The following is a 21,458-nucleotide window of genomic DNA, read 5'->3' as shown; positions in this document are numbered from 1 at the left end:
ACAAACTATTTTCGAGTTTGCTGGCGAACCGCCTCAGGTGTATGGCGGAGAGTGTACGCGGAGAGCATTGTGTGATTTTGCTCCGGTCACTCTAAAACTAATTAGAACTTTAATCTAACTCTTGAAAGGTGTTCACTTCATCGTATTCAAAACAAGCTTTTGATAGCGTCCTTAGAATCAAAATTTTGACCAACAAAGCGCGCCAGTCGTTTCTGTCTCGTACTAACTGGCGCCAGTTGGACACACCACATGAAGCCAAGTCCTCCTCCACCTCATCCTTCCAACAGAAAGGAGACTTTCCTCTTCCTCTGCTACCACCAGCTGGTACCGCATCGAATACTTTCAGTGCCGGGGCGCTTTTTCTAGTATTGCGACATTTAAAAAAAAAGTGAATGCTGACTTTACTGAGGCAGTTGATAACTACACAGTGAGCATTTGGGTAACATTCAGTGAAGGATTTGTCTAACAACAGCCTCCACAACACTTGAGTTTTTACAAAACTATCCTGGTTGGTTTTCGTAGATTATGACATCGAAACGGCAGTTACTTCCTATTTGCGGTTTGTGTCTTTTCGCCGTCTTCTTCACCTAATTTAATGATACCAAATTTTGAAGATCAATTGAAAAATGCTGGAATGCTTGTAAATTACATCTGCCCGTATTGCAAGCGAAATAAACGAGGTATTTAATATCTTAGTTACTGCCATCTACAGCATCAATCAAAATAAATTATTTAAATGCATAAATTATGTTTAATTGCTTAAAACTATGAAATGGACATAATAATGAAAATTATTAAAGCGAAAAAAAAAATATTGATTTAGTGGACCAAATCCATACGTATGTATTCATGTGTGTGCCATTTCATATTAATGTATAATATGTATGTAAAAACTATATAATCTGTCAATGGCAATCATTACATACATACAAGTATAGCTAACGAGGACTGCAAATGTATACGTTTTTTATTTATTTATTTCCTTTTTAGTACGCACTTATTTACTTTTTCACGAACTATTTATGCATTTTGCAAGAATTTCGCATTTATTTGTTAATACTTACGTTACGATATTTTTTGCATATAATAATTAAAAATTGTTAATGTTCAGTCATTTCAATGCAATTAATTGCAGTTTTCATTTAACCTAAATGTGAATGTGTGTGGGTGTGTATACATATGCGTGTATGTGTATGAGTACGCTTACATTCGTATGTTGGTAATGTTCACGAGCGCATTTTTTACCTTTGTTCAGCTAACTTATTTATTTTATAAATATATGTATGTACGCACATATGTAAGTGTGTTCGTTTTATGCGTGGCAGCATTCCTGCCGTTATTAATAAATAATCAAATTGCCAGCAACACAAGCCATACTTATATATGCTCGTATGTGTGATTATACGTACAGGTGTAAGTGCATCTGCAATGCTGTTTAAAACGTTGCCTAGTTTGCGGCGTACAATTATTTAGTTACATTCAGGTTTCTTGACAGTAATGTGCGTTTTAGTTTCTAATACAGACATCCAAACGCAAACGCATACTCGTGACATACTCATGTGACTGCTTGCATTTAGCAATTTTCTTATTGTTTTTTGGTAGTTGCCTTTAGCTTCCGTTTTCTTATATTTGCTATATCAACGCTTCCAAGCTGGCAGCATCACTTAAAATTTAATTCTTTTATAAGATTTCATTATTTTATTATTACATTTCTTAATTTTTTTATTTTTCACTTATTTCTTTATTTTTCAATTAATGTACCGTTTAATTTACTCTCACTGTTGATTTAATAATTTATATCTATGATTACTACCTAAGTCTTAACCAATATACATACATATCCGTAAGTGTGATGTATGTACGTGTATACGTGTGGGTGTATATAAACACTTCTCACATTTTGTTTCTTATATTCGTTTAGTTTAAATTGTGTAAGTTGCGCGTGTATTAGTGAACTAATTTGCACTTGTAACGCGTTTTTGTGCTGCACTGAGCTGCTCCGCATTGCATGTAAGTGTAGGCGTGTATGCATATCCACGAATGTTTTTCTTGATCAAAAGTGCGAAATAAATTTAGAAAGAACATTTGTTTTATTATCTTGTCAGTTAGGCAGGCAAACGATTCAAAGTGAATACCAATAGCCAGCAGTTAAGACAAAGTTCGCAAAGAGTTAGCATAGTTTGTCTGTCAGCATTGAGATAAGATGAAATAATTGCGCTAGTCTAACTTAGTGTTAGTTTAAGATATTTTAACGCACGCTTACACACTTTTAGGGTGTTTGACCGCGCTCCTCCTCCTATTCCGGGGCTATAACAACGATGACTGACGCCATAGTTTTAACCTGACTCAAATATTTTTATGAAGAGGATTTTTTTCATGGCAGGAAGCTTTTCTTGGCGACTGCTGTTAGAAAACACTTTTCATGCACGAAGGTTCGAACATACCATCGGTAAGAATATTTTTTGACCATGTCAAAATGTGATTTAGTATTATATAATATATAAATATATAATTGGCGCGTACACCCTTTTTGGGTGTTTGGCCGAGCTCTTCCTCCTATTTGCGGCATGCGTCTTGATGTTTTTCCGCAAATGAAGGGGCCTACAATTTCAAGCCGACTCCGAACGGCAGATATTTTTCCATGAGGAGTTTTTTCATGGCAGAAATATACTCGGAGGTTTGCCATTGCCTGCCGAGGGGTGACCGCTATTAGAAAAATGTTTTTCTTAATTTTGGTATTTGACAGAGAATCGAATGTACGTTCTCTCTGTGAATTCCGAATGGTAATCACGCACCAACCCATTCGGCTGCGGTGGTCGCCATTAATGGCTTAGAAATTTATAAACTACAAAAAAATAGTTCATATTTAGTATGTAAAAATAAGAATACATAGATTTTGTGAATCTTGAGTCGGAAATGAAATTTTGAAGATCTTTTTAGCGGACATTCTAACGAGCTAATGGAGAATTAAAAAAATTCAGGCTTACTACAAGGTGGCACAAAATTAATCATCCAATTTTGGGTTTTGATTAATATTTTAATAAATAATTAAAAGATTTTGAATGATGGAGTCTTAATTTTAACCATAACCGGCTCCACTGCTTGTTTAGTGCAGCTACTATCAAAAATGATTGACGTCATTTTGAAGTATTATAAATTTTCCATAGGGGGATTAATTTTGCGCCAACCGACAACTGAGCTCGAGTATCTGGAAGCACTGTTCTGCTTTATATATTTTTAAATTCCAATAAATCAGTGTATTTTTAATGTTTACTGCTTTCCTATAACCTTGAAGCTGCAACTTCTAACTGATGTTTTATTTTTTAGTTTGCAATTCTTATTAATTTTGTGAAAATGTGATAAAAATAATGATGGACCTTAACTCTTCCCACACAAACAGAACATTTCTAAAGCGTTTTATAAAAGTAGTATGTACGTACTTCGTACTATGTATCGATATTTCACAAGCCAAAAATAATTTCGGTGTTTTGCGTTTTCTCAAAAGCTAAACTTATAAGATGTGCTGTGGAATAAACTTATGAATTTGTTTTTCATTCAACACGAAAATTTGAAATGCTTATATGATTTGCCTTTGTAAAAGGCAAACGCTCAAATAATTACGCGTTACGCCTGATTATTTCATAGACTGCAGGCCAGTCTCTGTCACCTAACCTGTGTGTGTAAAATTAGTTTCTTTGCATTTATGTATGTGTGTATGTATACGCCTGTTGTTGGTTAGCGCACTCACTTATCATCATATGATTTATTGCTAACTTAATATGTGTACATATGTATGTGTGTAGGTATGCATGTTTACTTAGGTAAAACATTTATTTTATTTTCACTCTTATTGTTACAACTACACATACACACAACTTAGTGTTTTTGCTCTTTTTCTATTAATTATGTGTTGTTGTATTTTGTTTTTGTTTTTAGCTAGCGCTATTCAATTTACTTAAGTACGACGTACATACATCTATTTGTGTATATGTATACGTTTATTTGGCATAGGGATGATTTACATCGGGATTTCGCATTAGCGTACTATTCTGGCTGCCCGGCATTGTTGTGGTATTTTGATCATGATTGCTCAATATCTTTTCCGTCTCTTGCCGGCTATTGGCCATTATGCGGCGTATTGTTGGTGCGCAGGGTGTACGTCAAAGGCGCGATTCCTGCGCATGCTCATGTCAAACCTGACTGTGCGCATTCATGTGCATTGTCTCAGCCTCGGCTGCGGCACTCAATTGTCCAGCTGGATAATACTGCAAAGAGGCACAATTGAGGTACTGTTTGAACATTAATACAGGGTGTAAGCGAAAGGTATTAATATTAAAAAAGGATATTAATGTTAGTAAAATGTTTTAAAAACCAGTTTATGATTGCTTGTAATTGTTAAAACGAAAAAACAAAAAATTAGATGACTTTCAATTTCTGCGCATGTACAGTCACTCACTCAGTACTCACACATTATTTGATACAGATGAGATTTTATTGTAAATTGTTTCATATTTCCCTATAACTATTTTTCGAAAGTGGAAAAAAGAGCATGCAAATAAAGGGTGTTTTTTAGAGGTTAGGTTTTCAAGTTGGCACTACTTTTTTCGTAGATGGTCTTTTTGACAGCTGTCACTTGATTTATGCTCAGTTTGGTTTGCCATTTCATAATGAATAGACTTACACTTGAACAACGTTTGCAAATCGTACAAATTTATTACGAAAATAATGGTTCGGTTCGCGCGAGTCGCGTCCCTCAGAGTCACTAATTCGATTAACCATGGATCGGTTTCGCACCACGTTTGCTCTAGTGGATAATACGCATCCTCAGAGACGTCGTACAGTGCGCACCGAAGACGCTATTGCTGCTGTGGAGCAGAGTATCGAAGAAGACCCGAATGAGTCCCTCCGCCATCGCGCGCAGCAATTGGAGATGTGCCCATCCACTTTATGGAAGATTTTGTGGAAAGATCTTGGTTTGCGGGCTTACAAAATCCAACTCGTGCAAGAATTGAAGCCGAACGACCATCAAGCGCGTCGCACGTTCGGTGAATGGGCCCAAAACGAGATGGCCACCAATCCCGATTTTCACAAGAAAATTTTGTTCAGCGATGAAGCTCACTTTTGGTTGAATGGGTATGTCAATAAGCAAAATTGTCGCATTTGGAGTGAACATAATCCCCAAGCCATTGCTGAGACGCCGTTACATCCTCAAAAAGTCACTGTTTGGTGTGCTCTATGGGCAGAGGGAATCATTGGTCCATATTTCTTTAAAAATGAAGCCGGCCATAATGTTACAGTCAATGGAGAGCGCCATAGTGCCATGATTAATGACTTTTTCGTGCCTGAATTGGACGATGTTGATGTGGACGACATTTGGTTCCAACAAGACGGCGCTACATCCCATACAGCCAACGCAACAATCGATTTATTGAAGGAAACTTTTGGTGAGCGCATTATCTCGCGCCGTGGACCTGTGGCGTGGCCTCCAAGATCGTGCGATATAACACCGCTGGACTATTTCTTGTGGGGCTATGTGAAGTCGCTTGTCTACGCAGATAAGCCCGAGACAATTGACGTCTTGGAAGAGAATATTCGGCGCGTTATTGCTGACATACGGCCCCAATTGCTGCAAAAAGTGGTCGGCTGGAATTTATTCGAGCCAGCCGCGGCGGCCACTTGCCCGAAATCATTTTTAAAACATAATGGCAAACCCTTATCTTTATAATAAAGCTAAATTCTTGGCCATAACATTAAATAATATACGTTTTATTTCATCTTGAAAACCTAACCTCTAAAAAAACACCCTTTACTTAACTTATTTCGCTTTGTTTAATTTCTCAACATAAAATACGAAACAATTTCTACTCATTTCATTGAAATGCAAAAAACGAAAACATACAAAGAACTCAGCTCGCAGCCTAAGTGATACAGTTCAGCACGGATATATGCGAAGTACTCGATATAGTAAAATGAAGCCGCAAAAGAAGACGAGATGGGATCCACAGAATGACCGACGATCGGTTGGCAAGACTGGTGATGATCGGGAAACCAAGCACTATACGCCTGCGAGGAAGACCACCGGGATCAACATCCGATCATTAATAACAGTGATTTTTATATTGTCTATTAATATGTATATAAGATTTTGTTAGAAACAGGATAATAATCTTAAATAAAGATGAAGAAAAAGAAGAAAAAGAGCAACTATTTACTTTCAATTTTTCAAATTTTAAAGTGTGTAGTAGGGTAAAGTTGGGTGCCTGTGACTATGGGGCAGCATTGACTTTAACATTTTCGGTGTCGAACTGATTCAAATACTTCGCAAATACAGAACTGTACGCAGCCTAATATAATAACACGTGGTTATACTATATGTGGTTTGGAAGTTCTCCTTAAATGCTTAGCAGAGCAACACGTGTTTCAGTGATTTGAATGATTGGGTGATGTAATTTTTATGTAGCGCTACGGAAGCATTTTTTGAAGAAAATCAATTGTTTTCTAAAGGCTAAAGTTATTAACTGGTGCTTCGGGATTTCAATTTTGGGAAAAAATCGGTAAGTAACAATAAGTTTTTAAGAATAAAATAATCAAAACAATGAATGTGGATAACGTCATTTGAGGCACATTTGACTTTTTACTGTGGGGTACTTTTGACGAATGTGAAATGTGCCCCATGTTATAATTATGTTAACATGTTTGGTAACTGTAAGTAATTTGGCTTAATTATATTATATATGAATTTTGTACAGTAATGGTACGAACTATAAGAAAAAGTCATCTGGAAAAGAAATAAATGAAGAAAATATTAAAAAATCCATGAATGATGTAAAAAATGGAGATTAGACACAAACTTCGGCAGCAAAAAAATACGGCATCAAAAGAGCGACATTAATAATGCGGATGAAACGTCAAGGTCCACTTAAACTTACGGTCGACTCCAGTAATAGTCATTCGGTCAATGAATTATTGTACAACATTAAACATTCATCGCGTCAACTCTTCACAAAGAAACTCGAAGGGCAGCTTGCTGACTACATATATAATTTAGATGAAACTGGAGTAACTACGGTCCTAGAACCTCCTAAGGTAAATATTTCATTTCATCTGAGGCAAGACACATATTATGATATTTACCTAGAAAATTTATTATATATCGGTTTCCTGTTTTTTAAAATAGATTCTTGCTCGAAAAGGTCAGAGAACAGTGTCTCAAGCCCCCTCAGCAGAGCGTGGAAGCCTAGTCTCCATGGTTGGGATTGTATGTGCCAGTGGAAACCATTTGCCCCCGTTGTATGTTATTCCTCGAATACGATTCAACGAAAGATTCACATATGGATCCTTCCCAGGTTCATTGGCTCTGAACTCAACATCTGGCTGGATGACTTCAGAACTATTTATCGAAGTAGTGAAGCATATAAAATGCAGCACTAATTGTTCAAAAGATAAGCCCCTTCTCGTTTTACTAGATAACTATTCATCTCATTGTAGCATTAACTTTTGCAGTCATAATGGAATTGTGATGCTATCTTTTCCACCTCATACCTCGCACCGTTTGCAGCCCTTAGATGTGTCCATATTCGGACCATTTAAACAACTTAGCCGAAAGAGCTTCAACGATTTTACTGTTTCAAACTTCGGAAAACAAATAATTATTTATGATGAGGCAAAATTTAAGTCCCTTATCCCTTTAACTCACAAATTTTTAGTGACGACATGTTTACGTTGGAAGACTTGCCGGAAGAAGAATCTCGCCCAGTTATTAATGTCAGCGAAAACGTAGAAAACAGACAAAATATAATAAACGTGCAAGAAAGCCCACAAAGCAATTCGGCCCAAAACCGAACTCTTGGAATGGTATTTATTTTGTTTTTTAAAATAACGTCTTGTTTTTTACGTTATTGTAAGTATAAAATGTTGATGTGGACGACATTTGGTTCCAACAAGACGGCGCTACATCCCATACAGCCAACGCAACAATCGATTTATTGAAGGAAACTTTTGGTGAGCGCATTATCTCGCGCCGTGGACCTGTGGCGTGGCCTCCAAGATCGTGCGATATAACACCGCTGGACTATTTCTTGTGGGGCTATGTGAAGTCGCTTGTCTACGCAGATAAGCCCGAGACAATTGACGTCTTGGAAGAGAATATTCGGCGCGTTATTGCTGACATACGGCCCCAATTGCTGCAAAAAGTGGTCGGCTGGAATTTATTCGAGCCAGCCGCGGCGGCCACTTGCCCGAAATCATTTTTAAAACATAATGGCAAACCCTTATCTTTATAATAAAGCTAAATTCTTGGCCATAACATTAAATAATATACGTTTTATTTCATCTTGAAAACCTAACCTCTAAAAAAACACCCTTTACTTAACTTATTTCGCTTTGTTTAATTTCTCAACATAAAATACGAAACAATTTCTACTCATTTCATTGAAATGCAAAAAACGAAAACATACAAAGAACTCAGCTCGCAGCCTAAGTGATACAGTTCAGCACGGATATATGCGAAGTACTCGATATAGTAAAATGAAGCCGCAAAAGAAGACGAGATGGGATCCACAGAATGACCGACGATCGGTTGGCAAGACTGGTGATGATCGGGAAACCAAGCACTATACGCCTGCGAGGAAGACCACCGGGATCAACATCCGATCATTAATAACAGTGATTTTTATATTGTCTATTAATATGTATATAAGATTTTGTTAGAAACAGGATAATAATCTTAAATAAAGATGAAGAAAAAGAAGAAAAAGAGCAACTATTTACTTTCAATTTTTCAAATTTTAAAGTGTGTAGTAGGGTAAAGTTGGGTGCCTGTGACTATGGGGCAGCATTGACTTTAACATTTTCGGTGTCGAACTGATTCAAATACTTCGCAAATACAGAACTGTACGCAGCCTAATATAATAACACGTGGTTATACTATATGTGGTTTGGAAGTTCTCCTTAAATGCTTAGCAGAGCAACACGTGTTTCAGTGATTTGAATGATTGGGTGATGTAATTTTTATGTAGCGCTACGGAAGCATTTTTTGAAGAAAATCAATTGTTTTCTAAAGGCTAAAGTTATTAACTGGTGCTTCGGGATTTCAATTTTGGGAAAAAATCGGTAAGTAACAATAAGTTTTTAAGAATAAAATAATCAAAACAATGAATGTGGATAACGTCATTTGAGGCACATTTGACTTTTTACTGTGGGGTACTTTTGACGAATGTGAAATGTGCCCCATGTTATAATTATGTTAACATGTTTGGTAACTGTAAGTAATTTGGCTTAATTATATATGAATTTTGTACAGTAATGGTACGAACTATAAGAAAAAGTCATCTGGAAAAGAAATAAATGAAGAAAATATTAAAAAATCCATGAATGATGTAAAAAATGGAGATTAGACACAAACTTCGGCAGCAAAAAAATACGGCATCAAAAGAGCGACATTAATAATGCGGATGAAACGTCAAGGTCCACTTAAACTTACGGTCGACTCCAGTAATAGTCATTCGGTCAATGAATTATTGTACAACATTAAACATTCATCGCGTCAACTCTTCACAAAGAAACTCGAAGGGCAGCTTGCTGACTACATATATAATTTAGATGAAACTGGAGTAACTACGGTCCTAGAACCTCCTAAGGTAAATATTTCATTTCATCTGAGGCAAGACACATATTATGATATTTACCTAGAAAATTTATTATATATCGGTTTCCTGTTTTTTAAAATAGATTCTTGCTCGAAAAGGTCAGAGAACAGTGTCTCAAGCCCCCTCAGCAGAGCGTGGAAGCCTAGTCTCCATGGTTGGGATTGTATGTGCCAGTGGAAACCATTTGCCCCCGTTGTATGTTATTCCTCGAATACGATTCAACGAAAGATTCACATATGGATCCTTCCCAGGTTCATTGGCTCTGAACTCAACATCTGGCTGGATGACTTCAGAACTATTTATCGAAGTAGTGAAGCATATAAAATGCAGCACTAATTGTTCAAAAGATAAGCCCCTTCTCGTTTTACTAGATAACTATTCATCTCATTGTAGCATTAACTTTTGCAGTCATAATGGAATTGTGATGCTATCTTTTCCACCTCATACCTCGCACCGTTTGCAGCCCTTAGATGTGTCCATATTCGGACCATTTAAACAACTTAGCCGAAAGAGCTTCAACGATTTTACTGTTTCAAACTTCGGAAAACAAATAATTATTTATGATGAGGCAAAATTTAAGTCCCTTATCCCTTTAACTCACAAATTTTTAGTGACGACATGTTTACGTTGGAAGACTTGCCGGAAGAAGAATCTCGCCCAGTTATTAATGTCAGCGAAAACGTAGAAAACAGACAAAATATAATAAACGTGCAAGAAAGCCCACAAAGCAATTCGGCCCAAAACCGAACTCTTGGAATGGTATTTATTTTGTTTTTTAAAATAACGTCTTGTTTTTTACGTTATTGTAAGTATAAAATAAAGTAAAAACACGATTTTCAAATGTGCCCCTATAAAAGTCAAAGGTACCCCTCCGGCGGGGCACATTTGATAAATTGGCTATTTTTTTAAAAAGAGGCCGAATAAGGTATTTACACTGTTTTTTGTAACCTTGGCCAGTTAAATATTAAGATTAATTTCTTATAGTTACGATCAATTTTTAAAATCTCCGTTTTTTCAAAAAATATGCGAGAAATATGGCTTCGCAAAAAAAGTGTCACAGGTGCCCATTTTCCCCTATTCTGTTGGGTATCCTTTATCATCAATTGCAGCTTAAAGTCTACGTGGCATGGGGTCAACCATTTTTTTGTGTATTCTGGACAAATTCCCTTCCAGTCTTAAAGAATATCGCCTTGTTAAGACTAGATTTGTTATGGATGCCATATTTTCTTATATTTGTCTTCAAAAGCTGCACTGGGTCTAATACCCTAGACTGCAGTTAGTTAAGGGAACGAGAGTTATTGGATTTGCAGATTACATAGTATATACAAGTGATGGTGACCAAATTCATAACAAAAATTATTTTTCTACTGTGCAATCTGGAGTATAAAATCATGATTGGCAGAAGCAGGCTGTCTTGATAAGCAGCAGGAACGTTAAAGAAGTGGCTATCATCAATACTGGTGGCCGCGAAATAAATTTTAAATCGGACTTAGAGTGACTAGGCATCATATTCGAAGCTAACCTGACATTCAAAAAGCACAGAAAGTACGCAAACTCAAAAAGCTGCGTATGCAGTGAGAGGCATTTTGAGAGGTCCGAAATAATAACATGATCAAGTGTATGTGAGCATCATGGCAATTTGCGGCATAGCGTATTCCTATGCGAGGCGTAAATCTGGTATCTTTAAAAACGTTCCTAGGCACGTGAAGTTAGGCCAGTGTATCGACTCTTCGCTGTTAAAGTATATACCACGTTCCAAATAACCTTTGAAGAAGCAGCATTCGTCATCGGTTGCCCGAGTCTCATTGACATACTGATGAAACAGCAAACAATACTAAAACCTATGGCAAAACCGTTGGGGTCACGCACATAGCAATTGGCGAATGTATCTTTTGATTACTTCGATAACGAGGTGGGGTAGTAGAAATTCAGAGGGGATATGAAGACTTTAAATGTTTTAAAACTTGAACAAATTTAAACGCGAGTACGATCTGTACTGTACCTTCTGTGAAGGGAATTTCGTTCAAGGCGCCTAATATTGTTTATTGTCCATACGATGTTTGCAACCGAAAGAAACGGATCAAGTATTAAGGCGTATAGGCCATTTAGGGTAGAAAACCTTGTGGATTTGTTTGTACTTATTTATTAAAAATTAGTTGCAAGTAAAATTTACAACTAATAATTTAAAAGGGAAACTACCTGCTCAGGCCTTTGTCTTATTTTAATGAGGCGTATGGAAAGAAATATTTGACAGATGTTCATTCCTTTAAATTTTAATATTAAATCATTCCTTTTAATACAATTTTACGTCATTAGAATAAGTTCCATATAATTTGAGGATGATGTATCTTAATATCTCCGTATTTCAGAGTCGCTATAGATGTTTGAGATGTGCCATTATAACAGCTAATAATATGTTGCATTTTAAAGGTGCCTTTTATGCACCAAAGAACTGACGGTATTCCCAAATAGTTTGATCAGAAGAATGGACGAAGACTCGGCGCATAAAATTGAACAGTACCAAGTCAGTTCATGTAAACTTCACCCAATAAAAAAGTAAATCACTATCCAGTAGTACTGCCAGGTGCCGCAATACCACATGCAAACACTTCAAAATACCTTGGCATAACGCTCGACCCTAAACTTTGATGGAAGTAGCAAAACTTAAACGGCATTAAATCCATCTGCGGATAAAAAGAATGAAATGGCTAATTCGACGAAGGTCAAAATCTCCATATAAATGGGGGTTAAATTTTAAGGGCCTATGTTGAATGGGAACCACACAAACAAACTTGACGTTTATCTGTTCTTCATTTAACATTTTTCAATTTCAAACTAACTCAATTTGAATCATGGAAAGATACACAATCGAGCAAGGCGTTAAAGTTATTCAGGCTTATTATCAAAATGCATATCGAAGAAAATCATCTTCAGTGATGAGGCACATTTTCACCTTAGTGGATTCGTCAATAAGCGGAATTGCCGCATTTGGGCGAATGATAATACAAGAGTGATTGCCGAAAAACCAATGCACCTACAAAGATTGACTGTTTGGTGCGGTTTATGGGCCGGCGGCATCATTGGGCCGTATTTTTTTTTTAAATGAGGCCGGTCAGGCAGTTACTGTGAATAGTGTTCGCTATCGTGAGATGATAACGATCTTTTTATGGACGGAGTTGCAAGATATGGATGTGGACGATATGTGGTTTCAACAGGATGGTGACACTTGTCACACAGCTAACGAAACAATGGCTCTTTTGCGCGAAAAATTTGATGGCCGAATAATCTCACGTCGCGGCGATGTGAATTGGCCGCCAAGATCATGTGATTTGACACTGTTGGACTTCGTTCTTTGGGGTTATTTGAAATAAAAGGTGTACGTCGATAAGCCAGCACCAATTCAAGAGCTAAAGGATGAGATAATTCGGCACATTAACGGCATAGAACCTCAATTACGCCTCAGCGTCATCGAAAATTTGGACCAGCGGATGGAGATGCCGCGGAGGCCGCGGCGGCGATTTGGCCAATGTTTTGTATTATACGTAATTGAGCCATACCAATATTATCATAATAAAGAGAAATGACAATAATTTCTTAAAATAATTGTATTTTATTCAAAATCAACACCGGCTCTTAAAACTTAACCACCCTTTATATTAATGCAGTATATACTAATTATAAAACCTGTGCGGTCCTTCTTCTTCTTAATTGGCGCTATAACCGCTTACGCGAATTTGGCCGAGTTTAGCAAAGCGCGCCAGTCGTTTCTTTCTCGTGCTAACCGGCGCCAGTTGGACACACCAAGTGAAGCCAAGTCCTTCTCCACCTGATCTTTCCAACGCAGAGGAGGCCGCCCCCTTCCTCTGCTACCACCAGCTGGTACCGCATCGAATACTTTCAAAGCCGGAGCGTTTGTATCCATTCGGACGACATGCGCCAGTCAAGGTCATATAAATATACTTCAACGATATCAGTATAAAAACCTTTCAGATATTCTCAACCCTACTTGGTTCGTTGTCTATGGGGATGTTCATCGTAACCTCAAGATCTCTACGGTCGTTGAAGCAATTAAAAAAATCAAGCAGAATCTCACTCCGTCAGGCTTCAACAACTCGTTAGTTTATTTGTTATTAGTTGCAGTGCCAACAAATATTACGGAATTACTGCGGCATAGCGCTGGTGGATCTCTTGTTATGAGATGTCCATGTGTTAATCTTGAATCGCCAAGTGTGAGTCGCATTACTGACCTCTGTCGATATCTTGACTTGGCGTTTGATTTGTCCAGATGTTGTAGAGCTAACTGATGCATGGCTTTATAGTGCAAGTTCATTATCTCGCTCCAATTCAAGTTATGTTTTTCCTCTGTGTAATTATTGATTAAGACCGTTGGAATTAAATGAGTGTGAGTCATTTTGTCCGCAGCTTTATTGCCGCGAAGGCGGGTGTATATAAAACTTTTATATTTTTTGGTTGGATAAGAATCTCTTTAGTTTTACGTAGGAGCTGTTTTCGTAGATCTCAGTGCATAAATTGAAAGAAGACTATCTGAGCGTATGAGCAGGTTGCAATGTTTAGGTTTGAGGCTTGCTGCTTCCTCTATATCTAATTTAGAGGGGAAGATGAAGTTAATGTTGGTCTGGCAGTTTTGGACCTTTTCGAGAATCCTTTTTAAAAGTTGTTATTCATAATTTTAGATTTTTAGGAGGCTATGTGGAAGCTCAAATCTTTTGCTATTACAGAAATATGTTAAATTCACGTCTAAAGTCGAAAAAGTCTGGCCAGATCCTGAGGCTAAGCGGAGGTTTAACAGTAGGTAGTAGCCTTTTGTTAAATAACAGGTGGGGCTAAAGTGATCCTCCTATCAGAAAATGCTATAAATTTTGCGATTGGCCCCTAATGTCAGTTCTGTTTTGACATTTGTGTAGTAAACACATGCGAAATACACGTTAATAAACAATGTTACGCTACACTGCTCCAGAACGCGGAATATTGCTGACCATTTATTTGACCAATAATCGGCCGGTGACTTTGGCACAACGTGAATTTCGTCGCAGATTTCCTCGCCGTCCAACGCCTACAGGTGAAACACTGCGACGTTTAGCCGCTCGCCTCGAAGAGACTGGCACAGCACGAGATGCTGCCAGGCGTGGCAGATGCCGGAGTAGCCGTTCTGCAGAGAATATTGCTGCTGTAGCCGAGGATGTCATGGAAGCGCCGTCGACATCGACCAGATGACGTGTCACGCAAATGGGTATCAGTCGACGGTCTTTACAGCGAATTTTGGTACAAGCTTTGAAGATGTTTCCGTACAAAGTCCAGACGGTGCATCAGCTGTTAGCTGCTGACCGCCAATCGCGTCTAACATACGCCCAAGCCATCCTTAATCACCACCAGGAGGAAGATGATTTTTCATCAAAAATAATCATGAGTGATGAGGTCCATTTCCATCTTAGCGGGTACGTAAATAAGCAAAATTTATGCTTCTGGGGCACTGAAAATCCGCATGTAACCCACGAAGAGCCATTACACCCGCTCAAAGTCACTGTATGGTGTGCTGTTTTCGTTGGAGGAGTCATCGGACCTTTTTCCTTCGAAGACGTCGCGGGCCAAACGGTTACTGTAAATGGTGAGCGCTACAGAACAATGATCAACGAGTTCTTTTTGCCGGAACTTGATGAATTGGAATTGGAAAACAAGTGGCTCCAACAGGACGGGGCAACGGCACACACTGCACGTGCCACAACCGATATGCATTTCCCGGGCGCCTAATCTCCCGTTTTGGCGATTTGCACTGGCCAGCAAGATCGCCTGATTTGACCGCTCCAGACTTCTTTTTGTGGGGCTTTTTGAAGTCGCGGGTTGATGTCAAGAAGCCTCAGACTCTTGCAGCTCTTAAAGACAATATCCGTCAAGAATGTGAGGACCTATCGCCGGAAGTTTTGGCCAAAGTGATGGAAAATGTCATGAAAAGGGCTCAAATGGCAATCAACTGTGGCGGCGGCCATTTACATGACATCATATTCTCGACTTGATGTAAAAAAAATTAAAAGACCAGATAAAAATAATCCACAAGAAGAATCAAAGTTTTTCATTTTTTTTTAAATTGCAGCCAAAAAACATCGCAAGTTTACTTTTGCGCCACCTTGTAGTTTTCTGCTTTTTGAAGTAATCACGAAAGAATTTCCATCTTATTTGATACCAAGAGAATATCATTCCAGCCATGTTTTTTTCCAGATTTGTACTTCTTCAAAAAGTGTTTCCTTATCCCGTCCTCTTTGTGCTGTTTTTGATGTAAGCGCTGGTTATGAATATGCCATCTATTAGTCTTTAGCTAATTAATTATGTTTCAATCGAGAGAAAATTGGGCAGTTGTTTTTTCCATGACAAGCACAATTCTAACTTAGCAGTGTCCTGCGGAATAGCTCCGAGAATTTCATAGAGTGGTAATAGACCACTGCCCATCCGTGAAGTAATAGCTCAAGGCAGTTTGACGAGAAGGAAAAGTTGGGTTTATTGTGCAGTGAGCCGAAAAGCAGGTCCCACACTTTCGGCTTTCAATGTTTTGTGCCACTTCTAAAGCAAGAAAAATATTAACGCACAACAAAAGACAAAAAGCATCCTCAAATATGAAAGTCTTCCTCAGTTCAGTTTAAAAAAATTTACATTACATTTCTTCGAATGCCTATCTAAAGCAGATTCTATTCCAAGTTAAAGCATTTCGTTGGCGCTTTACATTGCCTATGCGAAATCTGGAATTAATCAGCACCAACACAGCCACCAAAAGCTGTGCTTCTACCAACCATATTAAAACAAGCCACTATATTCATACATACATACATCATTACATACCAAATACCTGCTCTAACATGTAATTAGAACTCAAACATTGAACGACTACTCTTGGCTATACATGCAACAAATTTGTATGTACGGCGTTGCATTATCACCATTAAGTAGAAATGCTGTAGGGTTGTGTGAAATATGAAGCAAATGAAGTAAGGTGTAGATATCATTGGGAGATTACTTGCTTTGCTTCATATGCATGTGCATAGAGGTTCGATCATGAGTACATGCAGGCAGGGATGCATGCGGCTATGTATTCGTCGCTTACTGCTAGTCAACTTATTAATATGTAATGTGGGCTCTCTGACTATACCACACTGTGCTTTTAATGGCGTGGTGAAAATTCGTATTAATTTCAGTAATAGAAAACTGTTTGCTTCATAAGACATACATATGTAAGTACAGGGTGTTTCGACAACATGTGGTATTTGAGAACTTTGAATAGCTTTGAACAGATGCTCGACTTGTTTCTTCTATGTATAGCCTATTCAAAATTTAAATGAAGTACAATGTTGACCATGTAGCGGAACGAACAGAAGTTGTGAAAATTTGTTTAGAAATTAACAGATTACAGACACGTCTAAATTTTTTTTTTTTGCAGGAATGTTGGTACAACTATCCTCTATAGTGACGCAGAGTTTAAGCGTGCTCTGTCAATTAGCTTGATTTGGGCATTTAATTATATTAGCCAACCGCAGGTGTGCTCTGCGGTTTTCCCTATGGGTAAAAATATTGAACAGAGAATTTGTCTTAAATTTTGTGTTTCGAACGAGATTTCGTGCGCGGAATCTTTGAAAATGTTGCAGAAAGCCTGAGGCGAGTGTGCTTTATCAAACACGCAAAACACGGCTCTACGATTGGTATACGGTTTTTGTAGAGGACCGCGAAGTCGTGGAAGATTTGCCCCGGTCTGGTCGCCATCTGGCCAGACAAGGGACATGTGAGGTGATTTCCCCGCGGAGGGAGAAAATTGGAATCCACCTGACTACCTGCGGTCTGCTCCTGGAAAGATAGGCATCGCGCAAACTCAGCGAGCGCTGGGCAAATGCACAAACGAGCAAAGTCGCGAAATCCTTCTGGCCAAGTGTGGACCGAAGGCGCCCGGGTGAGCTTCTGAGGCTGACAAAATATCAGCTCTCCAATCTAGTGGGTTCTCTCACAGGACACAATGCGCGAGGAATGCATGCTGTGAGACTTGGAATCACCTCGAGTCCTTTCTGTGCTGGATGTATGGAGGATGAGGTGGAATCATCCCAGCACCTTCTCCTTAGCTGCCCTGCCCTAGCGGGGCTAAGATTCAGGCATCTTGGCTCTTACTTCTTTGCCACGCCTGCTGATATAGCTGGCGCTGACATTAAAAATCTGATGAGTTTCATCAGCAGCATTAAGCGGTTGACGCAAACATAGTCATCGTTCATAATCCGCACGCTTCTAACCTTCCCATCACCACCTCTCCCCGCCCTCTCCCTGCACCTCATCGGTCCTTCCCCTCTCCTCACTTCCTTGACAATGGTATCACAAAGGACGAATCTTTCTTCGTCCAAGTGTGCTCACTCCCCGGGCAACCATACTAACTAACCTAACCTAACCTGGTCGCCATCAACGTTTTCAATGGAATAAAACGTTTTCAACGAATGAAGTCAAGAAAATGGTGATGGAAAAACATCATTTAAGTTTAAAGGAGGTAGCTCGTGACCTTAGCGTGTCTCACGAATCAATCCGCAACATTTCACACCATCATTTGGGCATGAGCCGCGTGGCTGCTCGACTCGTTCCAAGAGAGTTGAATTTAAAAAAAAATAATCGGAAGAAGTTGGTTGAAGATATGTTTGAATGACGCTATCCACATGAGCCGAAACCCAACGTGCCGAAACCACGTCCATGTCGGTCAATATTGAAAGTCATGCTACTCGTTTTCTTTGATTATTATGGTTTTGTGCACTTGGAATGCATTCCGAATGCTTCTACGGTAAATAAAAAATATTATTTAAAAGTTATGCGACGTTTGAGAGAGAATGTGGGTAGGAAACGGTCCAATTTGTGGAAAGAAAACTCATGGATCTTGCACCATGATAGTGCACCGCTTCACAAGGCTCATTTTGTGAACATTTTTTTGACCAAAAACTCGACAAATATAATCGAAAAACCACCGTATTCATCGGAATTAGCCCCCTGTGACTTTTTCCTTTTTCAAAAACTTAAACTGCCAGTCCGCGGACGTCGCTTTGAGTCGATAGATTAGTCTATTAAGGAGAATTCGCTGAAGGAGCTGAAGAATATCTCTTCAAACGCGTTTAAACGGTGCTTTGATAACTAGAATAATCGTTGACTGATGTGTATTGCTTCGAATGGAGACTATGTAGAGGGCGAAAAAATAAATTTTGATGATTCAACAATTATTTTGCGTTTTATTGAATAATTCCCGGTACTTTTTGACAGAACGTATGCGCACTTTGGAGTTAACTGCGTTGTGCGTTAGATTTGTTGTTGGCGATATCGCTAGGCTTAGCCAAAATAGTGTAGTAGCGATATTATCCCGCCCGTCAGTGTGATCTGAGTGATCGTTTACTGGATCCGATTTACTTTACTTAAAGATCCCACATCCAAAACTTCACCACTATTAATGCTATGCAAATTTTCCGACGGCGGTGCATTACTAGGAGTCTGTAATGATAAGTCATTTAATGATGTTGAAGCCGAGATGTTGCCGATTGCAACTGATGTCTTATGATTGTGGCACGTTCTTATTTTGTAATGACATCACTTTCGACTTCATCATGAGTCGTTTCTCTGTTTAGTCCAGTTCAAATCTTAGGGGTCTTTTCTACAAGTGTCACTTTCCTGGCAGTTAAGTAACGGCTACGCTTTATAGCTGCACGTACCGAAAGGTCAGCTAGAAATATCTGAATAGACGCACGTAGTTGCTGAATGGGTGAATCAACAAGGACATTTGGTTGAAGTGCTGCAGTGCCGAAATAAGTAAATGCAGCACTTTCGAGGAGTAAGTTATCTTTCTACACGAGTTTCTAAAACAAATACGAAAAATTCCATGGCCTTGCTTCTTGATAAACAAGCAAACGAGGATCGTCCTTGCTTTTAGCTTTGAACTTGATGGCATTTACTAAGAAAATGTTCCCTTTGCGGCTCGTCTCCAAAAATTATGATTCCGACTTATCTCCCCGCTCGCCCGATTTCGGATTTCATTCCATGAGGCTATTTTGAAGGAAACTTGTACACTAATAGACCTAGTAGGCCTGATTCTTTGAAAGCTAATATTCGAGGGGAATCGTCGCCAGAACCAGAAGAGCCCCAAATTTTTATGAAAAATGCGAGTTGCCCTCAATATTGTTTAGGGTCCCTGACCCAATAATTTGCATTATACTGAATAAAATTTTAACCGCAGCAAATCGAAATTGTTGCACCTTGTAAATGTATACAAATATGTATAAGTGCAAAATCACCCATCACCTATGCTCTTTACCCTCGCAACCTCTCGTGGTAGTTGTGTGCACAAGCTCACTGTGGTATGAGCAGTATTTACTGGGCGAGGATGATACACCAAAATACATAGTAGACAAACGTGGTAACCAAGCGACAGATATGCCCATGCTCGTCATTAGTTTAACGTTGCATCCACTGCCGCAGTCGTGATCGTGCCAGAAAGCAAGGCTGGTATTAATGAAAGCGATGATTATTCAACCATGCGAAGTATGAAAGCAAACAGGCGCACCAGGTTACAAGTGCAAACACATACATATATACATCCTACTTCTACATACCCGTTCATGCACATTTCGTTGGCTCAACTGCACTGAAGCATTCATGCGAAAGTGTGCAGCAGACTTGTGCCAACGTATGTAAATGTATGCGTGCGAGCGGTTGCTTTTCCACGTTTTATCTTGGTGGCTGTATTGCCACTGCCATTGCCAAAGACGAGGTGTGCATGTATGTGTATGTTCCTAAATAGCTGCTGAATAAGCTAGAACACCGTACGTGTGTGCATTGTTGCTGATTTGTTTGTATTTGTCAGTTGCTCATTTGACTGTCAGCCATATCTTACTTTATATGCAAACTTAGATGTTAGTGGGTTAGGCACCCACAGGCGACTGTAGAGCAATCTAGTAATACTGCCTCGCTGTAGGCAGGTTGTGGTCACAAACGAGAAGATGATTCCGTATTTGAATCCCAATTATGGAGAACGGTTAAATGTATACGGACTGGCACTGCTTTGCACCTTTCAGTGGATATGGGGTTGTGTGTACAATCTCTGTCAGAAAAAGAGAACCACGATTATTCTGCAGTATAAAATATATATATGAAAGTATGCACACAACCAAGAGTCGCAATTACTCAATAAGCCGTGTAGTCTCCATTGTTGCCGAGTATAGCCTGACATCTTCTTCATGCTTTGAACCAGATTTACTGCATAGCTCGTCGACAAACAAGACTACAAGACTAGATTTTGCGAAATTAACGCACGAGTTGCTTTAAATCATTGACTGGCCTTCCGACAAGATGCGTTTTCATAATTCCCCACACATTTTCAATGGGGTTGCCGTCTGGGGACTGAGAAGGTCAGTCCAATTTCTTGTTTTGTTGTTTCTTAATGTGTTTTTCTGAGAGCAGTGATTTTGATGATGTGTGACGGTAGGATATATTCCCCTACTTCAGGGGGAGCCTGGTTTATGAGGTCTAAAAATTGCATCTCTTTGCGATTTTTTTTTTAAGGAAAAAATTAATTTAGCACTGGAAATTTTTTTCTATCTTTTAATGAACATTTAAAAAGTATAAAAAATTTTTGTACTGGTTAAAATAAGTTGAAAAAAATGTTTAACATAGATATTAGTAGAGCGCTGCAACGCTGGAGCTCCCAACTGGCGTACAAGATACTGCTCGTAATTACTATCTAAAGCAAAAAATTCAAATGGATTTCTAATTATCATGATTTTTTATTCTAGATGAACTAAG

The 21,458-nt window shown here is 38.7% G+C and overlaps 1 protein-coding gene across 1 annotated transcript in view; it reads right to left on the bottom strand.

Annotated features, from left to right (window-relative positions):
• Window positions 1-832: 832 nt before the first annotated feature.
• The window catches only part of LOC128861694 (glutamate receptor 1), a 262,464-nt gene continuing 241,838 nt past the window's right edge, over window positions 833-21,458 (bottom strand). The window contains 1 exon segment of the mRNA XM_054099996.1: window positions 833-4,289. Coding sequence (XP_053955971.1) covers window positions 4,161-4,289 — 129 coding nt within the window. The 3' untranslated portion in view covers window positions 833-4,160.

This window comes from Anastrepha ludens, chromosome 4 (genome assembly GCF_028408465.1).
Source record: "Anastrepha ludens isolate Willacy chromosome 4, idAnaLude1.1, whole genome shotgun sequence".
NCBI classification, from domain to species: Eukaryota; Metazoa; Arthropoda; class Insecta; order Diptera; family Tephritidae; genus Anastrepha; species Anastrepha ludens.
The sequence above is the reverse complement of the archived record's forward strand: the minus strand, read 5'-3'. Positions and strand labels throughout refer to the sequence as shown.